The 19,144-nt window shown below is 34.6% G+C and overlaps 1 protein-coding gene across 1 annotated transcript; it reads right to left on the bottom strand.

Moving 5' to 3' along the window:
- Positions 1-2,311: 2,311 nt before the first annotated feature.
- Positions 2,312-18,061, bottom strand: LOC141556735 (alpha-1-antiproteinase 2-like). The gene is made up of 5 exons (XM_074291394.1): positions 17,967-18,061; positions 8,126-8,758; positions 6,577-6,841; positions 4,490-4,637; positions 2,312-2,579 (listed from the first exon to the last, which is right to left on the bottom strand). Exons 2-5 carry the CDS (start codon positions 8,754-8,756, stop codon positions 2,379-2,381), a joined length of 1,245 nt encoding a protein of 414 aa, XP_074147495.1. The 5' UTR covers positions 8,757-8,758; positions 17,967-18,061; the 3' UTR covers positions 2,312-2,378.
- Positions 18,062-19,144: the final 1,083 nt, after the last annotated feature.

Raw genomic sequence — 19,144 nt, 5'->3', positions numbered from 1 at the left:
GTGTTCTTTTTATAATTTCTTGAAAGATGCTGTCTCGATCCTCTTTTTAATTATGGATTTCAGGTAGTCCAATGATTCTGAAATTGTTGTTCCTGAATTCATTTTCCAGGACAGTTGTTTTTCCAATGAGGCATTTTACATTGCCTCCTATTTTTTTCATTCTTTTGATTTTTGTTTGAATGATTTTTGATGTGAATTTTTGTGTCTCAGTTTTCAGATGAAGAAATTGAAACTATTTATAATCATATGAAAAGGTGCTCTATTATTATTGATCAGAGAAATGCAAATTAAGACTACACACTTCTCCATTTAGCTAAGATGACAGGAAAAGATAATGATAAATGTTGGAGGGGATGTGGGAAAACTAGAACACTAATACTTTGTTGGTGAAATTGTGAACATATCCAACCATTCTGGAGAACAATTTGCAACTATGCCCAAAGAATTATCAAACTCTGCATATTCGTCTATCTAGAAATGTTTCTACTGGGCTTATATCCCAAAGAAATCTTAAAGGAAGGAAAAGGACCGACTTGTGCAAAAATGTTTGCGGCAAGAAACTGGGATGCCCCTCAGTTGGAGAATGGCTAAATAAGTTATGGTATATGAATATTATAGAATATTATTATTCTATAAGAAACAATCAGCAGGATGATTTCAGAGAGGCCTGGAGAGACTTACATGAATTGATGCTAATTAAAATGAGCAGAACCAAGAGATAATTGTAGATGGCAACAACAAGATTATGTAATGATTAATTCTGATGGACATGGCACTTTTCAACAATGAGATGATTCATATCAGTTCCAATGGTCTTGTGATGAAGAAAGACAACTGCACCCAGAGAGGACTGTGGAAATTAAGTGTGGTTCACAACATAGCATTTTCACTCTTTTTGTTGATGTTTGCTTGTATTTTATTTTCTTTCTCATTTTTTTCTGGTTTGATTGGATTTTTCTTGGGCAGCAATAGAATTGCATAAATATGTATGCGTATATTGGATTTAATATATATTTCTACCATGTTTGACATATATTCGCTTACTTGCCATCTAGGGGAAGGGGGGGAAGAGAGGAAAAAATTGGAACACAAAGTTTTGCAAAAGTTAAAGTTGAAGAATTATCTATGCATATGTTTTAAAAAATTTAAAAAAATTTTGTTTTTCCTTTTTCCATTTGGCCAATTGTAATTGTAATTTTTAAGTATTTTCTTTTTCAAAACTTTTGATCCTTATTTTCATAATTCTCTCGATTTACTTTCATTTCTTTTCCCATTTTTCCTTTTATCTCTCTTACAGGATTTTAAAGTTTTTTTTTTTTTTTTTTTTTTGAGCTCCTATATGAGTTCTTTCTAAATTACTTCCTATTTTTTTTGGGGGGGTTGCCAATAGGTGTTTTGACATTGTTGCCCTCTTCTGAGTTTGTGTCTTGATCTTCCCTGTCCCCACAATAACTTTTTGTGATCAGATTATTTTTTGATTGTTTTTTGCTCATATTGTTTTGGCCTTTTTCTCTTTTAAATTTGAGATTTGCTCCTAGGTGAAAGGGGCATTGTTCAAGCTTCTGTACCAGGGGCTGCAGTCCCTGGCTGTTTATCTGGTGCTGCACTGCTGTTGCCTTGATGCCCATGAGTGACCCTTGTATCTGGTGTTGCACTAGGGGTTAAGGTGTAGCATGGCTGATGAAGGCAGTAGGAGTCTGACAGCTTACCTGATGCTACTAGTGTTGGTGAATTATTAGTTATATTGAATCACATGGTAGTTCTCAGAGTTGAAGTTGGCCCATTCCCCTGACTATGCTGATGCACATGGTAGGTGCTGGTATTAGTGTCTGCCTGCTCCACTACACTGGGGGATCACACAACTGGTGAGTATCTGATGCCATATCTGAACCCAGGAAGAGTTCTATGCATGCATTGCCTAGCTACCTGCAAACAATACAATGATCCTTGACAGTTCCAAAGTACACATGATGAAAAATGCTATCAACCTTGAAAGAAAAAACTAATAAATTCTGAGTGTAGATTGAAGCATCTTTTATTTTTAAATTTTTTTATGCTTTAAAAATTTTTTGTAACAACTAATGTGTAAATGTTTTATATGATTTCATATGTATAACTAATAGAAGGGAAAGAGAGAGAGAATGTGGAACTAATAATAAAAAAAATTAATAAAAAGAATATGAGTTTTAAAAATACTTCTCCTTTCCTTTCTCAGTGCTTGACATAACACACAGTAGATATTTAATAAATGCTTTTCGATTGATTAGTTGAAGATCCTTTATAGACTATACTAAAACACAGACTATTCATCTTGGTTTGTAGTTATTATTTTTATTTATTGCAACAGTAGCTTCTGAGTCATAGCTAACTTTAATCCATCAATATTTGGCTATGGGATTGACAATTTTCCCTACAAATAAGTGCTGGTGAATGTTTGTATCCATAAGGGATACAATGAAGGGCCTGTTGAAATTCATGATGATAGGGTGAAAGGCTATGTAACGCTGGATTCCTATGCCTGTGGCAGCAGCTGCCACGGTGCCATTCTCGCTTACTTCAAATGCCGCCTTATGTAATACCTAGTAGGAGAAAGATACACATTGTCACTCTGGGTAATAATAACCTGGAATAGCTGAAAGCAAACTTCCAACAGAATACTTATACAAGGGCAGAATAGGAGAGGCTGAGTTTATTTCAATTTCCAGAATATGTAATAAGTCTTCATAAGCTTACTCCCATAGACTTGAAATTCATAGGAGGTATAAATAGAAGGGACCCAAAAGAATATGTGGCTTGGGTCTCTTATTTTGGACACAGAGGGCCTTAGAAGGTAAAGTCATTTGAACAAAACCATTCACTGCACATGTAGGTGGTGCTGCAGTGCATGGAAGTCCAGGTCTAGAGTCAGGAAGATTCATCTTCCTGAATTCAAATCCAGCCTTAGACACTTACTAGTTCTGTGACCTTGCACAAGTCACTTAACAGTTTGCCTCCATTTCATCATCTGTAAAATGAGCTGGAGAAGAAAATGGTAAAACACTCCAATATCTTTGTCAAGAAAACTCCAAATGGAGTCATGAAGAGTAAGACATAACTGAAATGACTTAACAATAAAAATACATTGCATCTTTGAAGGTGAGATTTGAAAATGTAAAATCTTCTTAGGATTAATTTAAGGTGAATTTAAGCAATGCCTGGAGATTGAGATGAGGAAAGAAAGTATTGGAGGCCTGGATATTTAAATGATACTGGAGGAATCACAGAGAAGGGAACAAGTCTATTATGGGAAAGCTAGGGCCAGAAAAGACAACAATTTTCTATTTCATAGTATGTGGAAGTTTAGTCCTAAACTTTATTTCCAAGAAACAAGTGATATAAAGAAAAAGAGAAAAGCAGGAAGTTGTACTTTAGAGTAGAACAAGAAGTATATTGAGATAGAATCTAATGAACTATAGAAATCATTTAGTTCATTTTTTTTTCCTTTTGCTTGTGTCAACACTTAAGACTAATGGTGACCACACTGTCTCAGTGTGAACACTTAAGACTTAACTTTGGTTAAGTCCAAGGTAACCTAGAACTAAAAGTAGAGAATGTATAAGACATTTGATTTCTTTAGGCTATATTTTAAAATTGTACCTGCTTTACAAACATAGTACACACAAAGTGTATAAACCCTTCCCTCTCCCCACCCCCGCACACATATACTGTCTCTATAGAGGTTCCCAATCTAATGAATCTGTTTTTTAAAAAATGGTTTGATAACTCTCTTTCAATGTAATTGCTTTCCTTTGCAATTCAATGTATGCTATTTTATGCACTTGAAAACATTATTTTGAGGAGTTCATAGGCTTCATCAGATGAGTTATAAAGATACATGATACAAAAAAATGTGGATACTGATCTTGAAGCTTTGAATTTTTAATCCTGCAGATGCATCTTGATTTAACAAATTTCCTGTTATTTTCAAATCATTTTTGACTCTTTTTGACCTAATTTGGGTTTTCTTGGTAAAGAGGCTGGAAGAGTTTGCTATTTCTTTTTCCAGTTCATTTTACAGATGAGAAAATTGAGGCCAAAAGGGTCATATAGCTAATAAGTATCTGATATGAGATTTAAATTCATGAAGATGAATTTTCCTGACTCTATCCACTGTGCCACTTAACTGTTCTTTTCATATGAGAGACATACATGTCTTGTTGATGATTAGTATTACCATGTCTATATTTGTTATTTTCCAGCTTTGTGGAACTTGTGAGAGCTTGTATTCTTCTGGCATATCTTTTAAGAATCTAGGATCATCTACATAAACTAGACTTTTATCAGAGGAATTTAAACGAGTTGTGCTAAAATGATATACACATATTCAAACCACTGCCAAATCCTATTATACATGTAAGCTCTTTTTCTGCATTTTTTATTTTTAAAAAATTGATCTTTTCCATCAGGGATAGAGCACACCTCAGAAATAAAGTCTGCAGAGTTGACTCACCTTGGAAACTCGTAGTTTGAATTGTGTGGAAATACCTGAGAGGTCTGCATCATTAGTGAACACATCTTGTAAACCAATTTTGGGAAGCACTTCTTCAAGATTATAAGTGGTGGAGATTGAGATTCTGGGCAGATAAATAGTCACCTTCCTGTTGGAAAAGAGATCCAGAAGAAACTCAAATTTGCTACTCACTGTTTGCTAAATGATTCAGCTCCCCAAAGCAATGGACTTTTTTGTTCTTCCGACTTTTTGTGATCCCATTTTTTTTTTTTTTTTTGTAGGGGGGCAAGAATATTGGAGAGGTTTTGCCATTTCTTCCTCCAGTTCATTTTACAGGTGAGGAAATAGGAAAGTAGGATTAAGTGATTTGCCCAGGGTCACACAGCTAATAAGTGTTTGAGATAGAATTTGAATTCAGGAAGATGAATGTTACTAACTTCAAACCCATCCCTCCATGCACTAATGGCACCACCTAGAAGCTCATATAATGGACTTTACTAACAATTTAAGTCATTATTGCTCATGGTACTGTTGTCCCAGGAAGAAATACAGAGAAAGACAAAATATTTTCTGTTACAATTCTGGTCAAATATCATATTATCTTCAGTCCCGAAGGACAATAGGAAAAAATCTGTATGCCTGACTGAGAAGAGCTAGGAAATATATAAACATTATACAAACATTATGGGCAGCTGGGTGGCACAATGAATAAAGCCCTGTTCTTGGAGTCAGAAAGACCTGAGTTCAAGTTTGGTCTCTGACACTTCCTAGCTGTGTGACTCTGGGCAAGTCACTTAACCTTGGTTGTCTCAGTTTCCTCATCTATAAAAATGAGCTGGAGAAGGAAAGCAGTCCAGTATGTTTGCCAACTCCAAATGAGATCACAGAGATGTTGGACTTGACTGAAAAATGACTGAACAACACCACCAAGATTATAAGCTCTTTACAGATCTTCACCTGTAAATGAAATGAAAATGTAAATGGTCTTTTATTTCCATTTCTCAAAGCATCAGAGAATGTCAGAATTAAAAGGAACTTCAGAAGTTATGTTAATCCAACATGTACCTTGACTGAAATCCTCTCTACTACCTTCTAGAGGTCATACCCAACAAGGGGGTAGGACCACTGTAGGATTTTAGCGGTGTGTTTGTGTTTGTAATTGGTGAACTTGTTTAACATGTATTTTAAAATTATTTCAATAGAATTTGTTTTCTTTCTAATTCAATCACTTTTATTTTATTTGAAGCATTTAAGCATGTTTTAAGCATTTAAAGCAGCTTTAAAAAGTCATTTAAAAATGTTATTCTGAGAAGTCTGTAGCCTTTACTACACAGCCCAAAAGACTACAGGAATTGAAAATAAAAAGATTAAAAACTCTTGCTCTGTCAGTGTCCAATTCTTTGGGCCATTGAAGGGCAATTCATATTCAGAATTAATTGGACTAGATGGCCTTTGAAGTCTTTCCATTTTTCAGATCCTGTAATTATCTGGTTTCCTAGGGACTTCTTGAAGATTTCCTGTGGTGGGGAACCAGCACACAGTCTCCTGGAGCAGCCTTTTGGACAGATCTATTTGTTTGGAAATTTGAGCCTAAACCTAGCTCCCAGAGCTTTACTGGTCATAAAGAAACATTTAATAGCCACAATTTGACTGATTAGAAGCATCTACATTAAATCCAAATTAAGCCCCTTGTAGAAATTAAAAAAAAATGCTCATGATGAACAGTGTCTCAGTCACAAAATACTTTTTTAATTGGTGCCTCTTAAATTCTTGCAATTTGCAACTTTTCCTTTTTCACATGGATTAATAATAGTTTCTATTTTTTTACTTTAGTACTTTAAGGTTTACAAAGCCTTAGAAAGATCATGTATGATCTCATTTTACATATATTTATACTATGTATATCTCATACAAACATAATTGGTTTTATGTTGTTTCTACAATATGAGGACTGAGACTTGTTTTTTTGTTTCATTGTAACCTTAATATTTATCATTATGTTTGGCATGAAATAAACATTTACAACTTAACTTGTGATTTCTTTGCTTGATTATAGTTGTTAACTATTAGCAATCCTACTACCATACCTTTTTTTTGTAAATCTAGATAGTACTCTTTCAGTGATTATAGAATCCAGTGCCTGCTCTAATTTGCCTTCATCTGGTAGAATTAAAATTAACCAGGCATTCCCCTCATAGGGCAGGACAACCATTGAAGAGAACAATTCATCCTCACGGCTGTAGTACAGTCTTTCCTTTTTCATCATCATTGGCACTTGTATTGTTGTGTTCTTATCTACATAAAAATTCTGCAGCTCAGTAAGGGTGGGATTAAAAGATGTTTTCCAATTTCCTACAGAAAAAAACAAAGAATAAATTATTGTGTAACTTTGTGAACTGGGAATGTTGAGTGCTGGAACATTCAATTAGCATTCAACTAAATTCAAAGAATACATTTTGTTAACCTTGTGTTAGATCCTGTGGGAAATGAAATACCTCATGGACATTACAATCTAATAGAATAGACAGGGCATACCTATCCATAGAAATAACTACATGAAAAATGTCTCAATAAGAGCATAGATGAGTAATGAAAAAACTCTTTGAGGTCCCTAATTTATATTGCATTCATCAAAGAAAGTTTCCTGGAAATGATGGCATTTGAAATGGTTCTTAAAGAAGGAATAGAATTTTCATGGGCAGAAATATGGGGGGAAGCCTTCCAAACTAAGACTTGAGAGATGTGTGTGGGGGAACTAGCTCCTCAATCCTTCTCTTTATTCCTAGAGATTTCACCCCCAGAAACTGGTAAGAATAGACTCACTTAATGAAATTTCATCTAATGCATGAGTCAGAAACTTTTTAATTTGACCAGGGAAAGTAGATTTTTTTCCCTGAACTTCACAAAGAATCATTTCTCTATACTTCAAATAGCTGATGTAAAATAAGTAGATAAAACTGCATACCCAGTGCCCTTTTGAAAATAGGATATTGAGGGAGTGATCGCCTAACTATGACCATCTTCTTACTACCCACAAAGAACTCCAGTTTCCTCAGAATTATGGGATGGGCTACTTTTATACCTACCTTATTATACTTCCAAGTCTTTATTACAGCTAAAAACAAAGTCCCCTCCAAGCTTCAACTAATTACAAAGATCAATGACTATTCATTTTGCACAGAGGATTTTCTGCTTTACAAAGGCATTTGTTCTAAGTTGGGCAAATTACTTTCCCTCGTAGTCATTGCAAGTAGAATGCATCATTGCTAGAATTTAAACCCAGATTATCTCTGTCCAAAATCAGTATTTTGTTAAACACATCATTCTGTAATTCCTGAATGAAGGGAAGGTTATCAGATAGACTGAGAAACTTAAGTAAAAGCATTAGGTGTCCTTTCCCAGTAGAGTCAACTTGGCAACATATTTTTAAGTTAAGAAATAACTAAAATAGTTGATATAAAATTAAAAAAATACATTATTGCTTAAAGATAACATGAATTAATAGGAAAATTTGATTTGTAATCATTTGATTTATGTGCAATTTTCAAGAACAGAGATATATTATATAAATTGAGATTCAGACATATTCAAAATTGGGAACAAGAAGAACATACTTTTGCATACAAGAAGTCTTACCCTTAAAAAATATGTAGTTTATGAGAAACATTACTGTGTTGGGATCTAGACTAGACTTGAGTAATTCTGGAATTTTTCCATATGTTTTCTTATCAACATAATCATTAATCTGCTTCTTAACACCTTCAGAATCTTTGAAGTTTGCAGCAAATACTTCAGCTCCATATAAGTTCTTGACATCATCTAAGAATCCTTGGAGTGGTTGAAGCTGATTATCAATGAAGAGGCCATTGCCACTTTCCAGTTGAATTTTGCCCTTTGTTGTGTTTAGTAGGTAGACAAGATCTTGGAAACCTTTGTGGATCTCCCTTTCTTGAAGCTCTGTGAGATTAAAACCCAACCCTTCCAAAAGGTTAGTTAGAGTAGATGTTTTAGCCCCTAGGGAGAGCATGGCAAAGGCAGTGGCAATGCTCAAGGGAGAGAAGAAGACATTCTTGTGAGGATTTTCAGAAACTAAGAACTTTAACAATCGTCCAGCAAATTCTGAATTTGCTGACCTTATTTTGTGATAGGCCAGTCCATGGGCACTCTGCTCTTCAGTATCAGATTGCTCTTGGCAGAAAATAGCTTTTGGAATCCAGGCCACTAGCAGGAGCAGGTAGAGGGGCAGCTGCATTTTCCTTTGGAACATTTCTAAAATAAGCCAAAAAATAATATTATGATATTTGTTAAAATGTCTGACTTATGTAACATGAGGTTTGTAACTGAATTTTGTGCAATGTAAATGCATGCATTTTTTTTTTTTGTATTTATTGATCACCATTGAGCGCAAGAGGAGAAATTACAGTATTTGAAATAGTGAATAATTAATTTTCAAGAGAAGAGATGGAGGCTCAGATGCACTTAGGGTAGAACGATTAAGGCTTTCTCTTTGACACCAAAATCTGAGGGGGCAGTTCTTCTTTCCTGTTGTGGTTTGGAGTCATATCTTACTATCTCATACCCTTTGGGAACTGGGGTAGAAGGTTTTGGAGGAGGTTGAGGATTTTGTTTAATAATAAAATATTTAATAATTGTCACTGAAAAAAATGAATGCAAAACGCATTTTAAAATTTAAACTGCATTATTAATATTTTCTACATCAATTTTTAAGTCTGGACAATCTATAAAATAATAAATCTACCTGTACCTTGTTTCATTTACAAATTTCTACATCAATTTTTAAGTCTAGACAATGTATAAAATAATAAATGTACTTGTGACTTGTTTCATTTACAAATTTCCAAGGTTTAAATGCTTATATTGAAAGCCCATATGAGAGAGATCCAACAAACTCCTGGGAACCAGAATCAACTCTAGGGAATTTTGGGGCAAAAAAGAATGGAGACAAATATGTGACATTTCTTTGTCTTCCAGTTGCCAGGAAATAGAGGCTGGGCTTTTCTGGGAAATGAAGAAAGACACTTCTTAATCAGGTGCTGCACAGAGGCCTTTTATTCGTTGTTTGGCCATTTTCAATCATGTCTGACTCTTCATGACCCTTCTTTGGGATTTTCTTGGCAAGAATATTGCCATGGTTTTCCATTTCCTTTTCCAGTTCATTTTATAGATGAGGAAATTAAGGCAAACAAGGTTACATAGCTAGTAAGTGTCTGAGTTCAAGTCTGAACTCAGATCTTCCCAGATCTAGGTCTGGTACTCTATCTACTATGTTACTTAGCTGCCTCCAAACAGAGGCCAAGATAGCCCAGGTGAGCAGGGATATGATGGCCCAAAGAGATCATGGGAAGGGACCTTAGTTGTCACAGAGTTCAATCATTTTATTATATAGTTCATAATCAAAGACATATAGGCAAAAAATAGTAAGTGATAAAGCTGAGGCTTGGAACTACTTCCTTTGATTCCAAGTCCAGGCTCTGTTGCCATCCATAACTGGCTAAAGGACCAGCATTAGGCTGGAGATCCCTCTCCTCATGTCAATTAGGCAGTGAAGGAGCCACCTCAAAGCATAGGAGAAAACAATTCAAGAAGGCAAGTTTGGGAAGAAGAGATAGTATCTTAGGTTATATCTTCCTTTTGAAACCTCTGCCTCACTTATGCCAGGGACTTTCCTTCCCTCAAAGTTGTGAGCTACCAAGTTTCTCAAACTTTTCTGTAGGCTAGAACCTGTGGTAAAGAAAAATTGTTAAGTTATTTATTTGTTTTGTGACTCTATGGATTTATCCATGAGATTTTATTTGGCAAAGATACTGGAGTGGTTTGACCGTTCCTTCTCCATTGTGTCCTCATTTTATAGATAGGGAATCAACTCAAATAGGGGTTAAATGACTCACATAGCTAGTGAGGCACTGAGGCTGAATTTAAATTCAGAGCTTTCAGACTCCAGGACCAGTGCTTTATCCCCTCCATCATCTAGTTGCCTGTGGTAAAGAGAGGTCCAGCCTGGAAATGAGGGTGGAGAGGAAAGTGATACAAATGAACATTTATTTAGTGCCTTCTAGAAGCCAGGAACAATGCTATGTGTTTTACAAATATCTCATTTGATCCTCACAACAATCTTGCTGTTATTTATCACCGTTTTACAGTTGAGGTAACTGGAGAAAAATGAGGTTAAGTGACTTGCCCATTTATAGTTAGTAAGTATTTGAAGCTATATTTAAACTCATATGTTCTTGAATCCAGCCTTAATGCTCTATAACCTGTGCCAGCTGCTTTAATAAATGGAGAACTATGTAGTGAGCTGAAGTGTTCCACAGGGTACATTTTGGGCAGAGACTAGAGTGTTTTAGAAAATATCAATATGTCTATTGAAGTAACACTCCCAGAACAAAAGATAAGATAGAATGGAAAATTGGAGGCACTGCTGATCGTGCAAAGGGGGTTGGTTGATACCACCCCCTAGGACTATTGTATGTATATAAATATATAGTATGCCATTAGAGGAAGAAAGCTTGCTAAGGGAGAAAAGTAGAGGGAGAATCTGGAATTGCCAGTGAAGATCAAGTTATATTTATTATGCTCCTATTCCTGACCCAGTGGATCAAGATACTTGAGAGAAAGAACACATATTTCCAGATAGAGTGGTCAGGGATGTAATATCTTTCAGGTAGAGTCAGGAAGTGGCATGCTAGATCTGGCTCATCTGTTAGCAAGAGCCAATTGTTAAATTTGCAATGTGAGCATTTATACCTTAGAAATCAGCAAATGCTACAAATCAGGGACTGGTTTACTGTTTTGTTGATTATCTAGCTTTGTGAAAGAGATTGAGAAATACTCATAAGATACTTAACAGTGTGTCCTAAGTATATATCCTTCTGCCCCCAAGAGCTGATTGTTAAACATTTACTAGCATTCTTCTGGATTCAAATGTCTATAAGTGCCAGAAGATGTATAGTGTGAGATCATGGCTTAAGATAAAGAAAATTTCACTCACAATATAGCAGGACTTCCAGAAGATTCTAGGAAAAGGAAATGGTTGAGGATCAGAAATTAGGGCCTGGTAGCAATGGGAAAAGCTGCTTGGGCAGCTTGAGACTCTGAATCACTAGGACTCAGAATGAAAAAAGAGTATAAATCATAGCACAGGAGATTTTTCTCACACTTCCCTTTGTGTCACAGTTGCCCCAAGTGCCAAAATTCCTAGTTAAAACACTGGTTAGAGGATAGAAATCAGGGTAAGGGTTAACAATGAAATGAAACTGTGACATTGCTACTCAGGAAAGCTTATCTTTTATTCTGTTCTTTATACTTCAGAGTACACTGACCTCTTCCTTGTTTTCTCTCCTATGTTTATTTGTACTCTCAGAGGATTCACATTCATTGGAGTTCAAATAATTGGAAATAACTTATATGGTTCCCCCAACCATCCCCCTATCTCACAATGGATTTTTAATGAGCAAGGGATAAAAATCTAAGCTAAAGAGATGAACCTCTAAAAATGGAATTGCAAGTTTTTCATTCAGTGATCTTTAAGGTCTCTTCCAGCTCTATAAATCTATGATTCTATCTATTCTCAGGTAAAATATGGTTGATATTCAACTAGCACAGGAAAGAAGTTGGTGTCATGACCCACAGAAATAAAACAGGATTTTCCCTTTTAGAACTTTCCATGTCAAATTTGGTGTGGGAGAATAAACAAACCAAATCAAAACAAAACAAAAATACTACTACTGAGAGTATAGCTGCCACATATTTACATGTGACCTAAAGCCAAAGGTATCATACCCCCTTGTGTAACGCTGGTCGAAATAAACTTGAAAATAGTTCAATATCATTCTGGTATCATTCTAGTTAATCAAGAAAGTCAGAAATAGTTTAGTGCTAAACGTTTCTTTGGGAAAGAAGGAGGAGACTGTTCTGTGGAGTATAGTGAAAGCTTGAGGTGGAAGGGTCCTTAGAAAAGCTTTAATCTAGGCCTGTAAAATGTTTTAGAGAGATAAAGTCACTTGCCCAAGTTTGTAAAAAGAATTATCAAAAGAAAAGAAAAAGAATTAAAACATGGAGCACTTACATAGTGTAGTGGAAAGAACACTGACCATGGAGCCTCAGTTCAAATCTGGTCTCAGATACTTACAACTTAGTAGTTATGTTATTCTGGGCAAGTTACTTAACCCCTATTGCCTCATCAAAAAAAATAATAAAAGAGTTATCAAAAGAGCTGGAACTAGAAATGACCAGTCCAATGATTTTTTTCTTCAGAATTGTTTTTTTGGAAAGGATCCTTTAAGGAAAACAATTAACTAAATAAATTTAGACTAGGAAATTAAAGCTCATGAGGTTAAATTGTCTAAAATTATATCAACAGATATTTTAATCTTTTGTTATGGCTCAGAATAAAAATAATATAATTAAAGTTAGAAGTTAGATCTAAGATTTCATTTGGTCCAGGTCTTCTACACCTGGATTTTTGAAAAGAAATAAGCCAAAAAACAAAACCAAAACAAATTTTAATAATTGTGTTTCAAAAGAATTAGTTTTCTTTATAATCCTATGTATTTTACTTTATGCATATAAATATATTATTCTGAGAAGTGACTGTTAGTTGTCACCAGACTGTCAAAAGCTCAAAAAAGTGCTAATTTAGGCTACCCCCTATTCAAATCATAAAACTGTTTACAATATCCTTGATAAGTGATTATCAAATACATTCATTAAAGAAGAATTCATTGTTTCCCAAAGCATGCTATTTCATTTTGGATCTTCCTACATATAAACTTATTTAATATTGAGTTGAAATTTGCACTCAAATAAAAGTTTAGGGAGTCATAATGTTCCCTTCATTTGTAGGTCTTTTGGGACTAGGCCCAACTTTGGAAGTCTTGTCTACCAAGAAAGAACTTAACTGTAGTTGAAGATAATATTTATTGAATGGAGGATTTTAAGATGGTGGAGTAGACCTGTAAATTTCAAGCTCTCCAGATTTCTCCCATAAACAGAACAAATTTGTGCCTCAGAGTGAACATAGACTGGTGAAAGATCAAGAAGACCTGGGGAAGAACAAGTGTCTTCTGAGAAGATCAAAAGAATGACTTCAGGATGGAGCTTAACTATTGTGAAGGGAAAATACTGCCAGGCTAGCTCCTCAAAAATACCAAGTAGGGAGCCTTGAGAATGGCTGGATTTGGGTGAAGCCTTAGTAGGAACCACAGAAACTTTCACCTTCCTGATTGTGTGTACAATAAGGGACTGAATCTTGGAAGACTGAATGAACATCTGCTAATTAGGAATGCCAGGCCCAGCTGTGCTGCAGAGACATGGCCCTGGGTGAGAAGGAACCAACACACTCAGTGACTACAGAGGCAGTGGGGTAGGGATGCTGTTGGCTGCGGGCACTTGCAGGAGGGTAGAGCTTTTGGTTTGGTTTAGAGGTTTTGGTTTTGGTGGTTTCCAGGTCAGAGGGGAGAGCTGAAGTAAAGGCACAATCTTGTCATCCCATGACTAAAAGTACTTACATTAATACTTGTCATTAAAAAAATTCACCAGCAAAGGAAAGACCCCAACCAAAGAAACTTACTATGAGAATAGGGAAGATGGGGGTTCATCTTCAGAGGAAGACACTGAAGTTAAAACACTTCTTCTATTCCAAAGAGTAATGTTAAATAATTTCCTGCCCAGATAGGATTTATGGAACTCAAAAAGGAATTTAAAGATCAAATAAGAGGGGCAGCGAAGTAGCTAAATGGAAAGAGTGCCAGCCCTGAAGTCACGAGGACCTGAGTTCAAATCTGGTCTCAGACACTTAACACTTCCCAGCTATGTGACCCTGGGCAAATCACTTAACTCCAGTTGCCTCAGCAATTAAAAAAAAGTCAAATGAGAGACATTGAGGAAAAACTAAAAAAAAAATCCAAGAAAAACAATATGAAAAAAAGTTAATCAACTAGTGAAGGAGATACAGACTCTTAAAGACAAAAAATAACTCTTTGAAAATTAAATTTGGCAAGGGGAAGATGCCAAAACTATAAAAGACCAAGAAATAACAATACAGAATATAAAGAATGAAAAAATGGAACAGAATGTGAAATATATGAAAAACAAAAGAAAACAAGAATACTTAGACTACCTGAAGACTGTGGCAAAAAAAGCCTTTACACAATTATGCAATAAATAATTGAAGAAAAGAAGAAAAAAGTAGAAATAGGGAAAAAAATCCACTAATCACCACTTCAAACAGATCATTTGTGTAAAACACAAAGGAATATTATTGCCAAAATTTGAAACCCCCAGATAAAAAAGGGTATCTTTCAAGAAATGAGAAAAAAATTCAAATATGCTGGAGCTACAATTATAATTGTATAGGATTTATCAGCAGTCACAATAAAAGACTGAAGATCCTGGAATAATATCTATCAGCAGTCAAAAGAACAAGGCTGTGGCCAAAAACATCATATCCAGCAAAATTATTCACAATATTGAATAAAAAAATGGACATTCACAAAATTTGCAGATTTTCAGGACTTTCAGTGAAATCTGAACTCAATGGAAAATTTAACATATAAGAAAATTAATTTCAAGGAACTTAACATGGACAAATTTTTTATGTTTTTTACATGGAAATGTATACCATATATTTACGATTGAGAATCAGTAATTTGGTAGCTCAAAAGAAAGATTGGGGCAGAATTGAGTATGATCTGACTCTAGAAAGCAAAACCATCAAGGGAAAGGTAAAAATAGTAATCACGTTATACAAATGAGGTGCAGATGAATAGAAAAATCAGAGATGGAGGGAGGCTCATAGTTCTGAAAATTTACTAACATCAGGAATGGATTAAATGGCAATACTACATGAAGGATATAGCACTCTCCAAAATCTACAGAGAAGTAAGGGGGGAAGGGATGGGGCCAGGAGAAGCAAAGAATAGGGGAAGAAGACAAGGAAGGATCCATGCATGAAGGGAAGTAAAGTAATACCAAGGCAAGTTAAGGAGCAGAATTACAGTGAAAGAGCTAGTAGGGATAGGAAAAAAGAGATATACATAACACTAGATCAAGGTTTAAGAATAGAGACAAAGTCATACTTAAAGATTCAATCAAGAGAAAAATCTACATTATATATCAGCCAAACTAATATTGTTTTAGATGCATGTTTACATATGGGTAAATGCATGTGTGTATAAATATATGAGTATATATGTAGCTATGTATGCATGCAGCTTTATATATGTATATCTATTTCTCTATCTATGTTTATGTATGTGGGTTTGTGGATGAGTGTGAAAGTATATGTATATATATATATATACATATACACATGTATGTATGTATATATCCATATATATGTATACACACACACACATACACATATAAATTTGTACTTAACTATAGCCTGCTTGGGATGGATGGAGGTTGGTAGGAGATGAGCAGGGAAAAAAGGAATAAATTATAAAAAGTATGCAGCAGAGAAAAAAAAGCACAATCTACAAGGAAGCAAAGATGGATACTTATGAATATAATTTCTTTTACTATTATATATCCTTTCTTGGAATGGAAATTTATTATTATGTATTTTGAATCCTCCCAGATGTTCTGAGGATACCTGACAATGTTTTGTTTTGTTTTGTTTTGTTTTGTTTTTAATTTTCCTTTTCTTTCTTTTTTCTATCTTGTTTTTTCTTATTTAATGGAATAAAAAAATTTTAAAAAATGACACTTTCATGTGTAACAGTTTTAACTATGAACACATTATGACAGAAACAATAGCTTCCTGTCAATCATCCTCTTTTCTACCATCTATCTCTGATTTTTTCTCTACCTCCACTTTCTCTTCACATTTCTTGTCTCTGCTTTTTCCTCCTATTCTCTTTCTTCCTTTTCTTCTTTCCCTCTCTTTATATACCTCCCTTAATGCTTTTGCTTGTTTGCACTATCTACAGACTTTACTTAGTCATCAAGAGCAATCACTGCTCTCTGATATATGACAGTCTGTGGTCTACTTTCAAAACCCAAAATACATTTCTCTTTTTTATTCCTTTTGCCTTGAGGTCTTAGAATGCTCACACCCACTTTAAATCCATAATAGAAATGCCATTCTTATTCTCATAGACCCAGAAAGTAAGTTCCAACCTTAAATATCCCTATTAGGTTTGTGCTAAATCAAAATTACCTTAGTTCAGGCCTAATGTCTCAAAATTACTCCATGCTATCTAAAGTTTTCCATAGGTTGAAATCCACTTTCTGGAATACCATAAAATGTCATTGTTTTCCTTGATAATATAGATCAGCAAGGATTGGAGTCCTCCTTCTACCAAGTTTCACCTCGATGTCTTATCCATATATCAGGCATGGTGGTTTAGTTGGGACCTATCAACTTAATACCCCTGTATTGTCCTAGTACTTCATTAATGAAGAGGAAGAATCTGGATTAAGTTCAAAGAACTTGTTAGCTCAAAATTGTTAGTGAACTTGACTCCACAGTACCTCTTATGGTTCTGAGCACTTTTTGTATACAGGGTAATAATAAGAGAAGTGGAAATTCTTCCTGTCTTGAGACTAAAAATAAGTTCTAAATGTACTTAGGCATGGTTTGGCATGCTTCATTGCTTGCAAAGTAGTTTACATATATTCTTTCATCTTACCTTCATGACAATTGTGGGATGTGAGTATTATTCACTTTATTTTGCAGGTGAGGAAACTGAGGCAGACAGGGAGTAGGTGACATGTTCAGGGTCATACAGATAGAAAGTTTTGAAGGCTAGATTTGAAATCAAGCCTTCTTGATTCTAGTGTGAGCATATTATCCATTGGAATAGTATACACTTTTTTTTTCTTTTGGCCTCTTTTTCATTTCTTGCCTTAAATTGTTCAACCTATCTTACAAGTCAGAAGATCAAAAGAGATAAAATGTTTAAGTCACTTTGTAAACTAAAAAGTAGTATATAAATATCAAATCTATTGTCATTTTTATCTGTGTTTTGGGTCACCTCCTTGTCTAGTTTCCCCTAATATTTTCCCCCTTTTGCCCCAAACTACACCTTTCACTTTCTCTTCCAAGTTTTTGCTATAATTGAAAAGTAAAGTATAATTTTAATTCTTAGGTTTCCTCTAATAGATAATGAGATTATTTGTCAAATAAAATATGACTCCTCTCCCAAATTATACTTCTATAATGTATTATTTTTGCTAATGAAATGAGGTTCAGACCCATTCCAAAGATAATTGTTTTATATTCATTTTGTTGAAATTGTTTTCATTGGTGTTCAAATAAATAAAAGTTCAAATAAATATAAGAGAGTTTCAAAGGTCTCTATTACCACTACCCCCTTTCTCAACATGCAGTTACCAATGTTTCAGATTAATACCTAGAGGTCACCAAAACCCTCCATGTCCTCAGCAATAGAAAAGACACAAAGTTGAATATTCTCAAGTTCAAAACAAAATTAAAAATAAAAGAATGACTTACAGTAAATTCCAAAGGAACTTCTTGTTATTACTAGTGCTATATCTGCCAGTCCCTTACTTATACTGTTAAGTGGTGTTATGAAATAGACAAATCCTAGTTAATATTAACTCGAGCAGTACAGGATGATGCTCTAGCAAGTAAAAGCAAATTGTGGGCCTTGCTTACGTGTGTATCACCAATAAAGATAAATACCAACTAAAATGTAGAGTTGGAGAGAGGAATTAGTCAAATCATGCATTATATTTGTGATTGTGTTGTGAAGCATAATCATGCAGTGGGATCACAGGTAAGAGGATTTAGAGGTATAAAGGACAATAATGAGTTATAATAAATTATATTCCCAAGGTCACAGAAGTAATAAATAGCAGACTATAAACAATATCATACAGTTTCTATAAAGTTAAATAAGACTTTGGAGCAGTGGTTCTTAAGCTTGGAATCTGTGAAATTTTTTTAAAGTTATTTTTTATTAATTTATTTTATTTGAAAAAAAGTAAGAAAAAAAAGAAAAACAGGAAAATACAAAACACAATAAAGCAAAACAAAGGAGAACATTGTCACATAACCAGTAGAACATCAGAGAAGATTCAAAATATATAACAACAAATTACCAGATCAAGAAGCATATGCATTAGTAGAAGAAATTATATCCATGAATGTCCATTTTTTTTAAACTTCCTTGCAAATTGTCCTTTGGTTCTCTGCTGTGTACCTATTTATTTTATTCTTTCCCCTCTCTTTCATTCCCCCATCTTCAAATAAGCTACAGTTAAGAAAAGATATATTTATGTATATGTATATATATATATATGAATATATGTATATATATGAATATATATATATATATATATATATATATATATATATATATATATGTAAAAGCTCACATCCCATACACACACATCTTTGCTATCCCTGCTGACTCTTTAATTAAATTCTGCTCCATAACTTGGGCTTAGTATTACTTAAACTCCCTTCATCCAAGGATCCCTCTCTTGTCTTCTTCCTTGACCCTTTGCTTCCCCATCCTATCCCTTTTCCCTTATTTCTATCTAGATTTTAGAGGGGGCTATACCCTTCATGGCGTATATGAAGTGTTGCCTCTTGAACCCATTGTCAATATGAACAGGTTTTTCAGAAATTGGAGCCCTCCTTCCCACTCTAATGTCTCTGTATCT

Source organism: Sminthopsis crassicaudata, chromosome 2, assembly GCF_048593235.1.
Source record: "Sminthopsis crassicaudata isolate SCR6 chromosome 2, ASM4859323v1, whole genome shotgun sequence".
In the NCBI taxonomy this organism is placed as follows: domain Eukaryota; kingdom Metazoa; phylum Chordata; class Mammalia; order Dasyuromorphia; family Dasyuridae; genus Sminthopsis; species Sminthopsis crassicaudata.
Note: the sequence above shows the minus strand (reverse complement) of the source record. Positions and strands in the feature narration are given on the sequence as shown.

What these genes read in the sequence shown, in the direction of transcription:
- LOC141556735 (XM_074291394.1), bottom strand. Translation starts at nt 8,756, where the DNA reads ATGTTCCAAAGGAAAATGCAGCTGCCCCTCTACCTGCTCCTGCTAGTG. An exon ending in AAACTACATATTTTTTAAGG is followed by an intron (nt 6,842 to 8,125) that starts GTAAGACTTCTT and finishes TTTTTTCTGTAG; the next exon opens with GAAATTGGAAAACATCTTTT. An exon ending in TCTAGATTTACAAAAAAAAG is followed by an intron (nt 4,638 to 6,576) that starts GTATGGTAGTAG and finishes CTTTTCCAACAG; the next exon opens with GAAGGTGACTATTTATCTGC.